Source organism: Dreissena polymorpha, chromosome 1 (genome assembly GCF_020536995.1).
Source record: "Dreissena polymorpha isolate Duluth1 chromosome 1, UMN_Dpol_1.0, whole genome shotgun sequence".
Lineage (NCBI taxonomy): Eukaryota > Metazoa > Mollusca > Bivalvia > Myida > Dreissenidae > Dreissena > Dreissena polymorpha.
Genome location: NC_068355.1, coordinates 53,167,151 through 53,187,641, shown reverse-complemented (window position 1 = coordinate 53,187,641; position 20,491 = coordinate 53,167,151). Strand labels below are relative to the sequence as shown.

At 34.8% G+C, this 20,491-nt stretch overlaps 1 protein-coding gene across 15 annotated transcripts in view; it reads left to right on the top strand.

Annotated features, from left to right (window-relative positions):
* The window catches only part of LOC127881013 (nuclear hormone receptor E75-like), a 165,319-nt gene that overhangs the window by 128,918 nt on the left and 15,910 nt on the right, over positions 1–20,491 (top strand). For all 15 annotated transcript variants that reach the window (XR_008049866.1, XR_008049869.1, XR_008049861.1 and 12 more), the window contains one exon: positions 15,740–16,507. Coding sequence is in view for 7 of the 15 variants with exons in the window: in XM_052428641.1 (XP_052284601.1) it covers positions 15,740–16,507 (768 nt within the window). In the remaining 8 variants the exon portion in view is untranslated. The remainder of the gene's footprint in view (positions 1–15,739; positions 16,508–20,491) is intronic.

The window sequence follows — 20,491 nt, the reverse complement described above, 5'->3', positions numbered from 1 at the left end:
TTTCAGCCTTTTTTTCAGCAGTGGAGTGATACAGGGCCATCGTGGCCCTCTTGTTTATAAGAATATGTCAAAATGGGCAAAAGTCAGGGACAATTTTGTCTAAATGCCCTTTTAACAACTCTGGTGACATGCGGCTGTAGTATATTTTCTCTGTAAATTTACAGTGAAACACATAATGTCATCATCGTAAATGTATAGCTTACATCTATATAAATATGTTACGAGGTCTTACCCGGTATTTATACAAATTAACCTGGATATTTATGAAAAACACCATCTCCCTGTAAAGTGTAAAGAGAGAAGGCATTTGTTCACCAGTAAGGTTATGTTCAGTACCGGTAAATTGCAAGCAACGAACATGAAAAATTCAGTTCCCAATTCATCGAGTTTTTAAAAAGTTCAACTTTGCTTAAGTAATAATGCATCAATGTTGATTGTAAAGAAAAAGAGTAATCATTTATGCCTAAACTGTTCAGCTGTCCAGAAGCAAGGACGTCATACACAAGCTTTACAAAATTTATAGTTTTAGTTACCAGGGTACTTAACAATCTAAAATGAATGTCCATTCTAAGTATGCTGTCCTATTCTTCCCTCAAATCATACATGTTTCTTGCAAAATTGAATGTTCATGTCCATGGCTCACAATGTTTATAGAAACAAACATTATTTTGAATTATCTTTCACAGTTATCTATTTAATATTAGGTTAATTTTGGGATACACTAAAGCAAATATTAACATTTGTCTCAAAATGAATCATCCTCTGAAGCCCCCGATGGGATTCAAACCCATACCTCTTTCCTCTGGAGAGGAAAGTATTCTATCTTAAAATACAAGGGCATGTAAGAGGAAAACTAGCTATTTCAAAGGGACGTTTTCACAGATAAGACATGTATTGAAGTTTGTTATTAAATACTTTAAATTGATAAGTAAACATTTGAGCAAAATATCTCAATAAAAACAACAACAATACAATTTAAACAAAAAAGAAAGGAAGTCTTCCTTAACTGGGCTCAATCCACTGACCCTTTGAGTAAAAGCTTAACCCAATGGAACATCAGTGCTCCCATATAGTGGTTTATTTTATACTTTATATAAGGTATCCTTGTAATGTCACAAAATCTTACTAAAACATAAGAACTCCCCAAATTATTTTTTTCATTATAGACCAAGCTATATTGATAAATGCAAACATTGGATCTATAAAGCTGCAATAAAAAAAAAAACAAGAATAAAATTGAATAAAAATATAAAAGTAACCCTTCAAATGGGCTCGAACTAGTTGCAATAATCCAACTCCCAGCTATTGACCCTCCGGGTCCTGGGAGCTGTACGTATGTACTCATAAAAGCTCAGAGCATTCAAGAAGAACTAGGGCTCGAACCATTGACCCCATGGAGTTAAAGTCTACCGTTTAGACCACTCGACCATCCATGCTCATATAATGAGTGACCGGTCCATGGAAACACCGAATTCCACTATTCACCGAATTACAACCGAATTACACTTTTCACCGAATTACAACCGAACTACACATTAAAATGATCGTTGGTATCGATTAGATACGGGTTCTTCACATGACGCCGGGCTGTCACCGAATTCTACTTCCACTAATCACAGACCGACTGGCCGAGTTTCTATCAATTGTGTTTTGACGTGTTTCATACTTTATCAAGTTTATGTAAGCAATCCTCGTATCTCACAAAATATAACGAAAACAGTCCATTTAATTTTTTAGTTTACTTTGCTAAAGAAACGTCAGCATACAGTTTATATGGTATTGACAGACCTGTAAAGTCGCGCCAGTCAAAAATCATAAAAAAGCGACATTTAAAGTCATGGTAGCCACAACTAAAATTAACTCGATGTCAATACTATAAGTACTCCTATCAGTATGTCAGTAATGGCATCTTTAAATTTCAACAAGTTTTTAAGTACGTCGTGGGAATTCACAGATCTACATTAAATTATTACTTAAAGAATGTTATATTGAAAAAGACGAACTAAAACACACATTTAAATTTTATCCTCTTTACGAGGGGGCCGCCATCTTGTTTTCTAAAGTAGTTCCAAATCCAATATGACGGCCGCCTACATACATCAGAGAGGCGGTGTGGTGTAGCCCACTGTCCGATGCGTTCAGATTGGTTACAAGCATCTCACAGTTATCTCCCATGATGTGGTACTGTATTTCAGAATAGTAATATAACATGACTGGCTAATAAACTGTGTATTTTAAGGCTGCAAATTTAGTTGGTAAAAAAAGTGTTTTCTTGTGTTTAACTGTGTTTAATTAAGCATAATATATATATAAATGAGACGTGATCTGAGAAAACTGGGCTAAATGCATGTGCGTAAAGTGTCGTCCCAGATTAGTCTGTGCAGTCCGCACAGGCTAATCAGGGACGATACTTTCCGCTTTTATAGAATTTTTTTCGTTTAAAGAAAGTCTCTTCTACAAGAAAATCCAGTTAGAGGGGAGACATGTTGTCCCTGATTAGCCTGTGCGGACTGCACAGGCTAATCTGGGATGACACTTAACACACATGCATTGAGCCCAGTTTTCTCAGAACGCGATATATATATATATATATATATATATATATATATATATATTATATAATATATATATATTATATAATATATATATTAGTGCTGCACCAAATCCAAAATTTCAATCGGATCCGAATTCGAATCCAAAGGCTCGGATATCGAATATCGGTTTGAATCCTAATTTGAAAGTAAAAATACGCAAAATAAATTATAATTTATATTGTATAACCAAAATTATGTTTTGAAACACTAGAACGTATATTTGTCTTATGAGAAAAGTAATTAACTTTAATTATTATTATAAACTTTACAGCTACTAATATTTATACTACTTTAGCAGCATTGGTAGATGCAGCTGCAGCCGCAACAGCATAGTGGAAGCAGAAATAACGACATCAAAAACAAATACTAAGTAGATGACAAAATTGAATTACGTTGTTCAAACAAAAAATTATACCCGGGTCCAGATTCCGCAAATTTCTCAAAATCTCACATACACGAAATAGTGTAAGCATTTTAACGACAAACATTAATAATAATGTTTCATATTAAACACATCTATGTCAGTCAGATATAATATGAATAACTCTGTATTTTAACAAGCAATAAACGCATCACTCGCAATCTGCAATAAGTATCAATAAAATACTTAGTAACGACCACTTATATGCCAGAATTAGTATGCTGATAAAACCCAAAATGCTTTCACACCGAGGATTTGAATTGTTTATGTGCATTGCGATTTTTCTTTTGCACCATTTTGCACCATCGAAAACGAAAGTAGACTGTGTAGTACCATGTTTTTGTCGAAAAAGTAGCGATAATTGTGACAAACTACATACCAGTCAGCCTTTAAAACAGAAAGAAACAATTTTACGAAACGTATTAGGGCAAAAGAAACAATGAACGCAAACAAAAGGTTTAACTCAAATAAGATCCGGATTCGAAACCGACTTTACCAATCACGGTTAGATCCGGGAATCCTCGTTTGGATCCGCGAATCTCGGATATTTCGGATATTCGGTGCATTTATTTATTTACATTTATTTGTTTTGCCCCCCTTCAAAGAAGAGGGGGTATATTGATTTGCTCATGTCGGTCGGTCTGTCGGTCGGTCGGTCTGTCCGTCCACCAGGTGGTGTCATACGATAACTCAAGAACGCTTGGGCCTAGGATCATGAAACTTCATAGGTACATTGATCATGACTCGCAGATGACCCCTTTTGATTTTGAGGTCACTAGGTCAAAGGTCAAGGTCACGGTGACTCGAAATAGTAAAGTGGTTTTTTGAATGATAATTCAAGAATGCATACGCGGCCAACAGGGCACACTCTGAACAATATTACTGAAGCAACTGGTCTGTAATCCTAAATCTATAATTATCAGTCCAATGAAACATCATCCTTTTAGTAAAATACAGTGGATCAGTAAAAATATTATCAGAATATGAGATTTTTTGTATATTTTGTATATTAAATATTGTGTTAATGTTTAATTTTGTTGATTAATATAAATATAAGCAGGACAGGGGAGGTAATACACTACAGGGGAAACTAATGCAATAAGTTTACATTTATTGTTACATATTTGCCTCCCTTGTAATATATTTAAATTTTACCAAATGTAAGGCTAACTGCATTTTTGTAATGCATACTACTACTACTACTACTGCTACTACTACTGCTACTGCTGCTGCTGCTGCTGCTGCTGCTACTACTACTACTACTACTACTTATTCTACTACTACTACTACTACTACTACTACTACTACTACTACTACTACTACTACTGCTACTGCTACTACTTCTACTGCTACTACTACTACTACTACTACTACTACTACTACTACTACTACTACTACTACTACTACTACTCTACTACTACTACTACTACTACTACTACTACTACTACTACTACTACTAATACTACTTCTACTACTGCTCTACTACTACTACTACTACTACTACTACTACTACTTCTACTACTACTACTACTTCTACTACTACTACTACTACTACTACTACTACTACTACTACTACTACTACTACTCTACTACTACTACTACTACTACTATTTCTTCTGCTACCACCACCATCACCTACTACTACTCTATTACTACTACTACTACTACTACTACTACTACTACTACTACTACTACTACTACTACTACTACTACTACTACTACTACTACTTGTACTACTACTACTCTACTACTACTACTACTACTACTACTACTACTACTACTACTACTTCTACTACTACTACTACTACTACTACTACTACTACTACTACTACTACTACTACTACTACTACTACTACTACTATTTCTTCCCCCACCACCACCACCACACCCACCCACCCACCCACCACCACCCACCCACCCACCCACCCACCCACCACCACCACCACCAGTGACAAAAACGTATTCACACAATGGCTGCTACTACAACTTAAAGCCCATATAGGGGGGCATGCATGTTTTACAAACAGCCCTTGTTTACACATGTGTTATGTTTTCATATTAACAGTCAAACATTTTTTTGTAAACACTGTGACATTTAAATGGCATGGGAAAATTACAACTTGTAGTTAAATAGACTTGAATAAAGTGTTCATGAAGGACTGCTATGCTTGATGTTGTTATGGGAGATCAGTGCACTTTTGTAGAATGATTTGAATTCACAAGCGCACATTTTGGAGTTTTGCTCTGAAAATGAAAATGTTTATAAATAATTAAGTTATTAATCCATGTATTAATTTACAGTCATAAACAAAATAAGATTGCACATTATCAGCTGATATTTATTAATTAAGAAACAAAGGCTATTTTAAAGAAAGGCTTCCCAATTGACCAGTCGCCAAATAAGCAATTGTTCCGGCCACTAAGTTGTGTATTCATAAATGGCTTATTCCATTCCTCCGACAGTCTTTGTTTGTCGGACCATGTGGCAACAATAAACGAAATCTGATTGATTATTACGTAAGTTTGATTGACAGCTGGCGCTGTGGTCAATTGTAAATTGTTTAAATTATTCCCCACTTTTAATTAGAGGGGGAATATTGTTTTGCTGGATGTCAGTCTGTCCGTAAACCAGTTTGTTTCTGATAAAAAAATGTAAAAGGATTGACCAATTGGCTTGATAATTTCCATGTGCATTGCCTTTTGCCAGTAGATGACCCCTATTGAAATTATAAGGGTCACTAGGTCAAAGGTCAAAGTCACTGTCACACTAAGAGTGAAAAATAATTTTCCGATCAATAACTTGTGTACAGAGGGACCGTTTGGCTTGATATTTCCCATGTGCATTGGTGTTGGACAGTAGATGCCCATATTGAATTGGGGTCACTAGGTCGAATGTCACTGTCACTGTCACACTAAGTGTGAAATTGTCACCAAAGGCATAAAGGATTCACCATGAACAACTGCATATGCACAACATATACCTTTTAGCAAGATTGAGCACAATATTTTGCCACAATACCACGAAGTTGTAATATTGTTTGGATTCAATTTGTGGCCTGTTGGGCTAAGGTTAAGTGTGCTGTTATTAAACTAAGGTTTTCACTCTTATTCACATTCAATCTTTGACAGACCTGTCTGGCAAGAAAATAGCATTATCTACTAAGTACACCTGGTTATAAATAGACCGTTCCAGAATCGATAAATTGACTGCCACCATATTGTCAATCACGTGACTGTCCGCCATTACATTTCTGCTAAATTGTGCGAGTCTGCGATTCCAAAAGCCAAAGATGTAGAGAATACCGGCTTCGCAGATGTCGGATAAATAAATTACTTAATGAATGATTTTCAGACGATTATCACATTTTTGTTGTTAAAACGATTGTTTGAAGTTGACATTGATTGTTACAAATAAAATGCTTTCCTGTATTTATTTTGTGTGTGTGATCAAGTGGTAATCATCGGCGAAAATTTGCCGGTTCAGTCGCTCATATAATGTCTTTGATTAGACATTTTACTTTTAACTTGTTACACAATTCACGCACGTACGTATTGTTGCGTTGATTTTAATAGCCGCAACATCAAGCAGATTATATTTTAATTAATAGTTATTAAAGATTCTCGCGAAATTAATTACCGCTAATTGTTTGTAAGTGGTCTTAATTGGTAAAACTCTTTTTTCTAAAATCATAGCATATTATATTAAGTATGATATTTTTGATACGCCTTCCATTATTTTTCTTATTCTAATTGAAATCAGAGATAAAAAAAAAATTGTTGTTTGGATTTAAATTAAATTTTGTGAACTGGAATTATGTCACGTAAAAAAAAAAACTTTATCACGAGAGAGTGATATTGATCTTGAAGATCTTTTAGGTGATTATACGGAATTATAATGAAGAGAATGTGAATATATCTAGTTGAATAGATTTTCATCTTGAAATCCTTTAACAGCTGTTCAGCTAAAAATACTAAAAAATGTATTTTATAGGTCTTTGCAGTAACGCAAAACATATGGATTACGACACTTGTTTAGTCAATTTATCGAAAACAAACTCAGAAAAAACACTTAATAATATTTCAAAAATATATTATTTATTGCAAAACGAATTTATTAATACATTTATTTGCATCTTTAAAAAAAACACGGCATTAGCATCAAAGTAAAGATTATCTGAAGACTGAAAAGCCGACAATTTGACACAACAAAGAGCTCTATGCATAAGCCGTATTGTTTTTTTTGCAGAAAAGCTTCAAGAAATTACAATAGTAATACATCCAATGGCATGAGTTCGCTAGTGTGATAAACAAATGAGTGATAGAAAGTTTAAGGAGTGCAATGGAAATAAATGTACTACAATTAGCCCTATTAAAAGTGAAGTGCATGCCGGTATTTACATGTAATTTTAATTTGATGGGTTTTGTACAAAGAATGACGCTATTGAGGAATATTAACATAAACTGAAAAACACAACTTCACATTATGCAAATTGAACGGTGAACTCATGTATATTGAAAGCTCGTTACTAGTGAGTATAATTGTCAAATATTTAACTTTTTAACACACATATATTTATATACATATTTTTTTTAAACATTGTTTACCTCTGTTGGTGTCAAATGTAATTTCTTGTTTTTATGATGCCGTTCGTGCATGCCGTAACATTAAATCTTCATACGGAATGACGTAGTTTTAATTGAGCGATACCCGCTAAATACGTTAAATATTTTTACGTAAATTTTATAATTATTAAATGCTTTATTTTTTCATAAATTAAATGGGCTAGTATCTTTACGGTGTACAATTTCTGATATTTTATATTGGACATAACTTTTAATTTGTACAATACGTAACATATCTAATGTACGCAACTGTTAAGTATGTCTGGGGTAAATTATCCAACCAAATGACTGCTAAATACTACCAGAAAAAGGAGACATGGTGGCATCATCAATCGTGTTTAATAACCAGACTGTCATCTGCCACCCTATGGAAGGGTATTTAGGTAAAAATTACACTCTTCTTTGTGACTGTGTCATGATTCTTGATGGTACTTTCAATTTGTATGTAGACACCTTTTTATGTCCCCCACTATAGTAGTGGGGGACATATTGTTTTTGCCCTGTCTGTTGGTCTGTTGGTTGGTTGGTCTGTTGGTTGGTTTGCGCCAACTTTAACATTTGCAATAACTTTTGCAATATTGAAGATAGCAACTTGATATTTGGCATGCATATGTATCTCATGGAGCTGCACATTTTGAGTGGTGAAAGGTCAAGGTCATCCTTCAAGGTCAAAGGTCAAATATATGGGTCAAAATCGCTCATTTAATGTACACTTTTGCAGTATTTCAATATTCAAGATAGCAACTTGATATTTGGCATGCATGTGTATCTCATGGAGCTGCACATTTTGAGTGGTGAAAGGTCAAGGTCAAGGTCATCCTTCAAGGTCAGATGTCAAATATATGTGGCCAAAATCGCTCATTTTATGAGTTCTTTTGCAATATTGAAGATAGCAACTTGATATTTGGCATGCATGTGTATCTCATGGGGCTGCACATTTAGAGTGGTGAAAGGTCAAGGTCATCCTTCAAGGTCAGAGGTCAAAAATATGTGGCCCAAATCGCTAATTTTCTGAATACTTTGGCAATCTTGAAGATAGCAACTTGATATTTGGCATGCATGTGTATCTCATGGAGCTGCACATTTTTAGTGGTGAAAGGTCAAGGTCAAGGTCATCCTTCAAGGTCAAATATATGGGTCAAAATTGCTCATGTAATGTCACTTCTGCAATATTGAAGCTAGCAATTTTATATTTGAAATGCAAGTGTATCTCATGGAGCTGCACATTTTGAGTGGTGAAGGGTCAAGGTCATCCTACAAGGTCAAGGTCATCCTACAAGGTCAAACGTCATATAGGGGGACATTGTGTTTCACAAACGCATCTTGTTATGCTTGATGATGCTTACATCTTGCCTGATGACCAATGTCTATTTACATTCTTCTTAATGGTATCATGCATGTGTACAGATGCAACATTCTTGTTCGTAAATTGCATGTTGGGTATTTGTACGTTGGTTTGTGCAGAGAGACTTGTGCAATATGCGCAGTGCATAATGGAATCAAATATTGATGCGTTGAATACATTAACGCGATGGCAAGACGTGAGTTTCACCCAAGCACAAAGCAACATACAATCATGCGTTATACATTGATGTCAATTGACAGTCGTTCCGATATGCTACGGACGACTTCGGTAATTTACGGGGTTTAACGGAAATTGTTTGTTATAGCAGAAGTTGCTTTGTGTGATATTTGCTACTAAACCCAAGTTAACCGCGTATTTGTGGACGTAACTTTTTTTTGTTAATGACTAGACTATTGATATATTTCAATATATGCTACTAATGCATGTATGCAGAGCTCCAGATAAGACACTTAGAGTCGTAAAAAAATGAATTAAATTTAGTAAAAAAAGTAGACTTAAATTCTGTGCGTATGGTTACACATTGGACAAATAAAATAAGAATTCAAAATTTGTGATCATGCGTAAAACTCAATATCAATGCATATAATGTAAACATTTCATCAATGAGTTCCCACTCGTCTAGGCCCTCATTACAATTATGAAATCAACAGCTCTTTAACGTTATTATGAATAACAGACCATCTTTAAAACAGTCGAAAAGCCAAACATTTTCCATTATCTGGTCCTTTTATCGCAAAAAGTCTGTTGTAACCCGGCAATTGTCATGAGCTCTTCTTAGACTATAAACCCTAAATGCTGATGTGCCAAAAATTATACTAACCTGAAAAATGAAATTAATAATAGACTTTAAGGCTGGATTTTCTTATAGAGTGTAAACCAAGATTTTGCTGAAAAAGTTATCTGGAACTCTGCATGTATGTTGAGAAGATATCCATTATATAATTTCAAATTTATTAGACTACACTTATATTGCACCACATAAAATGCTATAAAACTAATATTGAAGTGCACATATAAACTTTATTATAGATGGGTAGATATTTCGTGTCGATCTCTTTCACATATGAAAGAGCTGTTGGTCAGCAGCTGCTTAAAGTACATATATATGTATGACATAATTTAGATTAAGCAAAATAAAACACTAGGTACTGGCCAAGATTCATAAGAGTCAAATATATACGAGCAGTAAGAGCGTAATCATGCGCAGGGAGACTTGCTCGTGTAGAATTGAACCTTTTAATGTATTCTTTCTAAATAATTTCATGTCTCCGATCTTATATGCAATATGCCCGGTGTTTTTTTTAATGCGGATTAATGCTCCGTTTTAGATCCATAATTAGTGAACGCCTCAATATTTTCAAAAATAAACAACGGATTAATGTTCACCGACATTTTTTTCATACAGATTGGATATAAATATTACAGAGCTTAACAAAAAAATACATAAAGCCCTGTTCTCCCGGCACACGGGCTGGACATACACCTTTAAAAAAGACTACACCAATTCCAGTACTTATGCACTTAATTGATTGTAAACAATGACGGTTGAAATCCGTGCGTGGGAATTTTTCTGGTAACCTGAGAGCGACGGCAACGTTTATGACAGACCTGTTTATATTAATTTGTTTTATTTATTTTTTCCAAATTGATTGAAAATTATGTTCTATGATATTTTAATAGTAGAAGTAGTTGTTTTCTCAACGAGGGGTACAATAGTTGTTCTAGACACGAGCATGGTAAACAAACTAGAGAAATCTGAAAGTAACACACGCAGTTCTGTGGCAATGGGGGTCTGGGCTACTTCATAAATATGAGGTCGATATACAATGAACATCGGTAGATTACGTCTACTGTAATTATTTGGACTAGGGATGGGCCACTGTGACTTCCAACACATCAGCCCCGTTATGTCCTAAATAAAATACATGTATATTTTCTTGAGTGTCAACTGCAACTTACAAATATCAAAAATATTCACGGCAGTCAATTTATTGTGTAGGCCTACTGGTCTTAATGGCAATAATAAACGTATTTAGTTCATTGGAGATTATATAACAAAGGGAACTAATTTAGCTTATTCAGTATACTAGTGAAAATGATTCAGATGTTTTCGCTTTTTTCGGAAAAGTAATGTATTCAACATACAGAAAATAAACGTGCGCCACCTGTTGTCATAATTTGGTAACTTGCATTCTGCTTAGTTGCATTCTGCTTACTGCCTGTTTCTAACTGCCGTTGTTAATGACGCTTAGTGGCAAAGCCGATTATGACTCGTTTCTGGAATAATGAACACACACACATTGGATAAACACCAAGCATATTGCAACAATTATCAAGTATAACAGAAAAGAAAAAGCATGTTAGAATTGTCATGAAGCATGTTAGAATAAACACCACGCATAATGTAAATATTCATCATGAATGATGTAATGTAATGCAACAATCATCAAGTATAAACGAATAGACAACAAGCATGCTGGAATTTTCGTGAAGCATATTAGAAAAAGCATCAGTCATAATGTAAATATTCACCACGAATGATGTAATTTTTACCTAAATACCCTTCCATACCACCCAGTGTGGTTTATGACACCATGTTGTTAGTTAAGTCTGGACAATATCTGATCAAACAAGATAATTGGATAATGCAGAACAAAGGGGCATTTAAACACTGGAATGCAAAGGCTTACACGATTTTAAGATTGGTGCAAATAATCAAATGAAAAATATTTAATTAAATGCTTTTTTTTATGTGTAAATGTGTTAGTTTTCTTAGACAAATACCTAAAAATGCATGTTTTCAAAACATTTTTCCGTCATAACACTAGCGTAACATCTCCCCTGGCAGAAAAAACTTTATTTCATACAACCAAGGTCATGTCATGACGGCCTTAGAATTTAGAAAGAAATTCATCCGTTGAATAATCGGTGCTCTCTTATATATGTTACCGGTTGTAAGCAGCAGTGTAATGGCGGACGCGGAGAGTATTCAGGGGAGATAATTGGGTAATGACTAAATTCTGGAACGGTCTATACTACATGTAGGGTCTCAATAACATAAAAATGCTCAGGTGTTTCCACTAAGCAGCAATTATTTGTTTGTCTCAGTCAAGGATGTACCTGGAAAAAGTTTTAATTTAGGAGGCATGTTCCTGATAATTGTTTCATATCTCTAAATGAATACCTCATGGTTTTGAACAGCTGATGTTTGGGAAGTGTACCATTTTTTTCTAGTGATATATGTCAGTTTTAAGGAATAATTCTGAGATTGGCATCTAATGGGTAAAAACCATGGCTGCTATATTCTCATACCAATATCATCTTTGTTATTTATTTCATTTAAAGCCTGCAATTTATGGAAAGTAAAAGGTCAATAAAAGTCTAATAGAAATGTTTCTTTTAACTTGTATTCATTAGTGTCAGGCCTTTTTCTGCCTATCTCACGTGTCCGATAGTCGGACCCATTCCCTATTCCAAATATGGATGTTTTTTCCAAATTATCAAAAAAAATCCTAATTTCCGACCGAAATAATGGAAGCCGAAAAATGCGTTTCCCAGTAGGTACCGTGTTCTAAATAATCGGGCGCTGTATTTTAGGGTGCCGATTTGAATTCCGCATAGAACGTCATCATATTGAGTGTTCCATAATGCAATTTTGCGATCTTGACACTTCAGACAAAATGGCGGCCGCTTGTGTCAATGAATTTCTTAAGACACATTTACGGTCATTTTCGATCAGAATTAGCTTTTAAATATTTAAGTGCTGGATTATTCAGAATTATCACGTATGTATACAATAAGTGATAACCATGTGTACGCATTAATTATTTTAAATTGGTTGAGAATCGATATCGATGGTCTGAGGTAAATAAGTGTGGACTGGTTTCACTTTCAATGTTACTGTGGTTCAAAAGAATAACTTAGGGTGAAAAAAATGCGGAAATCGCATCATTCTAAGTACTATCAGAGTAAAATACAAAAAAATGACTCAAAATGCACACACAAACTGAATATTCATAAAAAAAATCCTTAATGACTTATCGAGCTATGTATTTTATTTGAACTTCAAGCATAACAAAGCCTGTTTTTTTTTATCAAACACACACTAACCTTAGCAGTGGACAATCGTTAATGACTGTTGCATGGTTAAACAAAACAGTTACATACGTTTCTTAGCATTTTTGGGCAATACCTGTGCATGAAAACATTAGATTTAATAAGAAAAAATCTGAAAAATAATTTCCCAAATAATGCTTTTGTCGATGAAAATTCTTCCCAATTTGGAAGATTTCACGTCTTGAAAAATCCCAATTTTGCTAGGTACTTTTTCCCAAAATAGACAGAAAAAGGCCTGAGTGAACATTGTTTTCCTCTAATTATCACTTTTCAATCATCCATCAATATTATGCCTATAGGTAATTCCCATGTTTCTGTGAACACATTTTGTCAGACATGATATGTATAGCAAATGGCAGCATAACCCAATAAATCAGAACTGATACCAATCCATGGGAAAGCCACTTTGGTGTACTGAAAGTTGACTTGAACCCTTTTCCCCATAATAAGCAAAGTGAAAATGTCTTTTAAACCAACATAAAACCTGAACAGCCTGCGAGTAACTAGCAGTCTTTTCAGGTTTTATGCAGTTTGCTGCTCATCAGTAACTGAGGGTTGGAAATGAAGCCTTTAAAACTTAAATTTGGTATTTAATTAAATGTTACTTTTAATGCCCTCGGATCGAATGATTGGGGGTTTATTGTTTTTGGTCTGTCTGTCATTGTATGTGTGTGTGTGTCTGTCCCAAAACTTTAACCTTGGTCATAACTTCTGCAATATTGAAGAAAGCAACTTGATACTTGGCATGCATGGGCATGTCATGGAGCTGCATATTTTGAGTGGTGAAAGGTCAAGGTCATCCTTCAAGATCAAAGGTCAAATATATGGCTTCAAATCTCAATAAGGTGCATTGTGTTTCACAAACACAGCTCTTGTTAAGGGGCTACATATGCGTCAAAATACGTATGTATGTCAGGTAAAGGGTTCAACAAATTTTCTGTTCGGCTAATAGTTAAGTTGGTCAGTCAGCTGTATTGATCGTACTATGCTCTTTGCAATTACCTGTCTCAGACCTATATACTGACTACTAGATTAGCATTATTTAAGTCAGTGAGTGTTGACTGTTAAATTTTGCAACTGTCAAACAGACAGGTATCTTAAGCCAGTTGTAAATTTTATTTATTTTTATTGTGCCAGTCAGCGTTATTTTTTTTGTTCAAATTTGGGTCCGGTTGGGTGACCCATCCCCAATGAAAAAAATATTATTATTTCTCCCAAATGGGACCTGAAAATTAACAATTGAAGGTTTAAAAAAAGATTATTTTTTTTTATAAGTCTAAACAGTCATGTCATTCTTCTCAAAATCCTGCTCCATAACTTGAACCTTAGAAAATATCATATTTAAATCACTTAGTATCAATTTTAAAGTATTTTTTGGCATAAAATCAATAACATGAATTTCCCAATTTTAGTCAAAAGGACGCAATTTTTGCCAATCAATAGGGACCTCAGGCTCCAATTCTAAAATGGTGAAAAAAAATCACTGCCAGTGATGTTTTATATTGGTCTGCAACTCTTATGATTCTTTAACAATATCTGTCTTTGGGTTAGTAATTCTGCTATGCTTTAATTGAAAATATACATCTTTGATGGTTGAATATTTAACTTGCTTTAAAGGCCCTATAAAGGTGACAAATCCAATTATTATGCATATAAACTTGCCTAATTTTTACCGGATTTCAGTTACTTTTGCATAAAAAATCCTAATAACACAGCTTAGGTGCAACGTTGTCAAGAAGTATTGAAGATATACCCGTTTAATAATTGGAAGAAATGTTTACAACTTTGCAACTAACGTGATGTGTAGCCCCAAAGCGGTGACGTATGCTTAAAATAGCCAAAATAACATTCACTGTTAATTCTATTAAAAACAACTTTTTACCAGCAAAAGGTAACTAATTAGATCACTACAAACGTTTTGACCATTATAAGAAGAGACATACTTTGTGAGTGATACCGGAAAACATTGAAAATCAACGATATATTTTTGGTGACCTGAGTCACTTTCACTTTCCCGAGTAAACAGCGATGTAAATAAACTGATTGTTTGTAAACACGATTGACTTGGAGGACACTGTATTTTGAGCTCAAAACAAGTTGTATTGCTCATATTTTTATGGTAATGTCCAATAGCATATACATATTGTTTTTTGATAACCTTTATATATAAAATACAGAAAAAAATATTTAAAAATCGGTAAATAATTACGGATCTTCACCTTTATAGAGCCTTTAAAGCATGAAATGTTTATGTTTTGATTATGAATCAAGCATATAATAGATTTGGCTCCAGGTACCAGTAAAAAAAATATATTTGGCTCCAGGTACCAGTAAAAATAATATATTTGGCTCCAGGTACCAGTAAAAATAATATATTTGGTTCCAGGTACCAGTAAAAATAATATATTTGGCTCCAGGTACCAGTAAAAATAATATATTTGGCTCCAGGTACCAGTTATGTAAAAAGCATGATTTCAGGCAAGTCATGCAAGTCAATTTTAACTTAAATGCTATTTACATAGGGTGGCATTATAAAATAACAATTATACAATTTATATTACATAAAACATCAAATGTATTGCATTATATATTTTTTATGTATATTTCGTATATTTTAAGCGTCACGGTTAGGGCGAAGACCTAAGCGTTTGAAAGACTCAAGCGGCGAACCAAAGCGAGATACCAATGTGCCTATTGCTCCATACCCGACATCCCCTGCAGAACTCTACAAGTTGAGAATGGCCGAGCTACAGAAGTTACTGCAGCAGAATGGCACGTTCAAGTCGGAACTCATGCAGGCGTTCTTACAGGCGGCCCAGCATAGCTTCCGCGAGCACCAGCGAAACAACAACACCAATGAAAATCAGAAAAACAATAAGAATGCACAGCATAACGGTAAAACCAGTTCTGAGTCCGGGAACACATCAAGTGTGACCAGCAGTCCTGGGCCGTCGGGGTCGCCGGGCGATCCGACAAGCGTCATGAATAGGAACCGACAGAGTATAGACACTAAAGTAGGAATAATTGAGGACACTCTGGACAATTTCAGACTTGACTCGGACAGTTCAGACACCAAAGACAATTTCAAAACCGATAACCTGACATTAACGCCAGCGACAACAATTGACTACGGTCTGTTCTCGCCAACCGAGCTTCTAAAGAATGTGACGGAGATAAAACAGGAAGTACCGGAACTGGACAACAGCCAGTATTCGATGATGGACAACATGATGGGGGGTTTCCCAGGCATGTCTAGGTCGGCCTCGCCCATGTACATGATGTCGGAGCTGTCGCCGGAGACCCTGCGCATGATGCCGGACATGATGGAAATGATGAAAAACATGGATCCGGCCATGATGATGGAGGGAGGCATGGCCATGATGCCAGGTATGTACTGTATTACGCGCAACCATGTCTAATGCGCACCCAAAATGGGGGATAAAAAAAATTAAGCAAACTGTTGAATAGCCGCCATTGTTCTAATGCAGAATAAGTTTCATCTTTTTATTATGTGAAAAAAAAATTTAAAATGAAATTGGGGTTGTATTCAACAATCCATAATACATGGTGAAGTGCAGTTATTAGCATGATTGGGGGATTTATGACTGTAAATGATTATCGTCAGTTGTTGTCCTGCCCTGATTATGTCCTGTTTTTCTTAGGTCTAATTTAGTTGACATTTCTTACAAATTGTATTTATTTGTTGATAAAGAATATTGTGGTATTAAAACAATTGACATTGGCAATTAATAGTATATTTTTATGCCTCTGGTAGGGTGGCATATAGCAGTTGAACTGTCCGTCAGTCAGTATGTCTGTCTGTCCGTGCGAAAAAAAACTTTAACATTGGCCATAACAGCCTTCGAAATTAGCTTTGAAAAGTTACATGCCAGTCGGGCCAGTTACTTAAGAATTTTTACATGCCCAACATATTTTTTACATGCCCAAACTTTTTTAACCAAAATTATAACAAATCACAACATTTTAACTCACATACAACTACATCTAATCATTATCAGTCACTAGAATTAAGACGGTCGATCGTTACACCAGTGCTCTTGAAAAGAGCGTTCTCTGGTGTCCTCGTACCATTTCTTGGCTTCCTTTTTCTCTAAATCATTGTCAATTTTCTATTTTGGAAGTGCTTTATTGGGCTTAGCCCAATCAACATACCTAAGATACTGCATAGCCTCTATGTCGACAATGACATTTGTTTACATTGACAAAAACGGAAGCGTATTACTTGATTGAAATGATCGGTTCAAAAAGCATCTTCTCGATTAATGTCTAGAGAAACCGTCGATAAGAACCAAATGTGACCGAACTGCATCGGTCAAAAACAATAACGATGACGTGTGCAAGCAGGTGTGTGTTGTTAAACCAATCGAATTTCATTGTTTTACAACTTACGGCTAGGTGTTTGTTCGCAAAATTGAAAAATAGATCTGCAAATATCAAGAACCGCTTACGATTTTTTTTTATAAACTGTCAATTGGCTTCAATAATTTACATGCCCGGCGGGCAACAAACGTGAATTTTTGTATGTGCCCGGCAGTAATATTACTTGCCACGGGCAATCGGGCGTGTGCTAATTTCGAAGACTGCCATAACTTTTTAAATATTGAAGATAGCACCTAAATATTTGGCATGCATGTGTATCTCATGGAGCTGCACATTTTGAGTGGTAAAATTTTACGGTGAACATCATCCTTCAAGGTCTAGGGTTGAAAAAACAAAGTCAAGGGAAGTAATTATCTTTAAATGGACATATTTATCTGACCTGCCCACGTATATATTTTTGTTAAATAAATCAAAGCGGTGCAGTAGGAGGCATTGTGTTTCTGACAAACACATTGTGGTAAAAGGTCAAGGTCATCCTTTACAGTCTACGGTAATAAATACAGATTTAAGGGAAGTAATACTGTAATAACTCAATGTTTTCGGACACTTAAAAATAATTAATATTTTTGTGTCCGAAAACTTAGATTCGAAAAATATTCACAAAATTCAGGTGTCCCATTACTTAGAGTAGAAAATTGTACTGTCCGAAAATAGCGTCAATTGTATCTACGACTACCAGTAATAGCACGCGCTTGTAAAATACCATGCCGAATAGTATAAATTACAGTTAAATATGTTTGCAATCCATTTTAAATAATTTTAAATGCTTGATTTATTTGACAGAAAGTTACTACAAGGTTGTACTTTGACCATTGAGTTCAAAGATGAGCATGTGATGTACCGATACTCGCTAGTATGAACCTGTAATTAACGCAATTAAAGAGCAAACTATGAATTCTTTGTTTGTTCATTTCCGATAGTTGTTGTCGAACACCTTCCGTTGTTCGTAAAACTTGGGTGAATCACACTTTGAAGCGTTTAGTATTTGTCACAGTTATTTTACTGAGAAGGGGTAGTACCATTACGGTAGATAACTGAACTGTTAATTGGCACTAGGTAATTGTCATAATGCTCACCCGGTATGCTATCAGGCGAAACCATTGTTTAATACCGGTTAACAAGGTTATTTACCCAATTACGCAAATGTAATGGTCCGTTGCTCTCAGGCATGCACCTGCCATGTTTTACGATGTTATTCTGGTTGTAAAACCCCATGATTGAAGTGTCATTAAATATCGAAAACAGGACTGAAATTTGGTAAAATATAGCTGTAAAATATACTGTCCGAAAACTTAGAGACATTAATTATGGACAAAAACTCGTGTGTCCGAAAATTAAGAGTCATGAAAAATAATTATTTTTGCTAAAAAGGGGGTGTCCAAAAACTTAGAGTGTCCGAAAACATAGAGTAATTACGATAAGCTTTAAAAAGGGAGAAAATATATATCCAATATTGAACAAAGCCACTTTATACAGGGTTTTTTTTGGCCCGATTTTATAGCCGAAATTTGGCTATGTTCCCAATCCCAAAAAGTATACTTTTTTCCCAAAATGTGGCAAAAAATTCCGATTTTTCCAAAAAAAAAAAAAAATTTTTTTTTTTTTTTTTTTTTTTTTTTAGAAAGAAGTCTAATGTGTATTTTATCTCAATTTTAATTCAATTACATCTAAAAAAGTATTATATGATTTTGTTCTTTTAATTTGAATGATTATAAAGGGTTATATCAAATTTAGTATTTCCCTAATCAGTGGACTTTTTGTGTGGAAAAAAAGGCTAATGAATTTATTTTCCCAATTTCATGAAAATTCCGATAAAATTCCTAATTCCAAAGCCATGGGCTATCTTCCCAAAAAGTGGAAAAAAAAACTGTGATATATTTGGCATGCATGTGTATCTCATGGAGCTGCACATTTTGAGTGGTGAATCTACAGTCACGGCAATGGCTTTTAATTATTTGCTACTAAAAATAGACATTTGTTACAGACAATTATTTTCAAGGGAAGTAATTTATATAATTATAAATCTCATATTATATATTTCCTTACCAATAATTGAAGTTCTTTTCACAGTTACTGTACAGATTTATTATTTTGATTATTTATAACCCAAATGATTGATTTGTCAAAGGTTTTTTTTAATGATATAATTATAATTTCTTTGATGTTCATTACATACCTGTGGCCTTATGTCCATAGATATATGATCAATTCTGGCTATGATCTCTTTTAAACCACAGGCCTTGGTTGTCAGTGATGTCTGACATGGTCATAATTGACTGTGAGACCCTCCCCACCCCCCCCTCACCCCCCACCCCCCCCCCACCTCCCACCCCCCCCCCCACCCGATTCGATTATACAAAATTCAAGGGAAGTAATAACCTTTAAAGGGAGATGATTTCTATACCTGCCAAATGATAAATAGAAATTTTATTTCAATGCGGCGCAGTAGGGGGCATTGTGTTTCTGACAGACACATCTCTTGTTATTACTCTACTTATCTGTGTAATACTGAAATACTACACATGCTCTGGGTGTAAATGATTATTAAATGGTAATGCTATGGAATTTTTTTGGAACAGCTATGTGTATACGAAGTTACTTTATCAAATAAAGAATTGTTGGTAACCTCTGTTTGATGGCTTGTTGTAACTTGTTAGTAATTCTATAAGTAATCTTATGAAGTTGTGCATAAGCAGTGGAGAATTTGCTATCAATGTTAGAGTTGAATCATTACTTGATGATCATGTAAATACGAATTTTAATTGAAAATTTTGAAATTAAATTAAAAAATTTGTCAATGCTCCAATAACATTTATATGCTCCCCGCACACTTTTCGTCACACTTTCGTTACAGTTTCTCATAGCGCCTTTAATATTTTACCGATCTCTTACATATTTGGCATGTAGGTACCTTGCATGGACCTCTACCTTTTGATGAGGTTTGAGGTCACTGGGGTCAAGGTCAAGGTC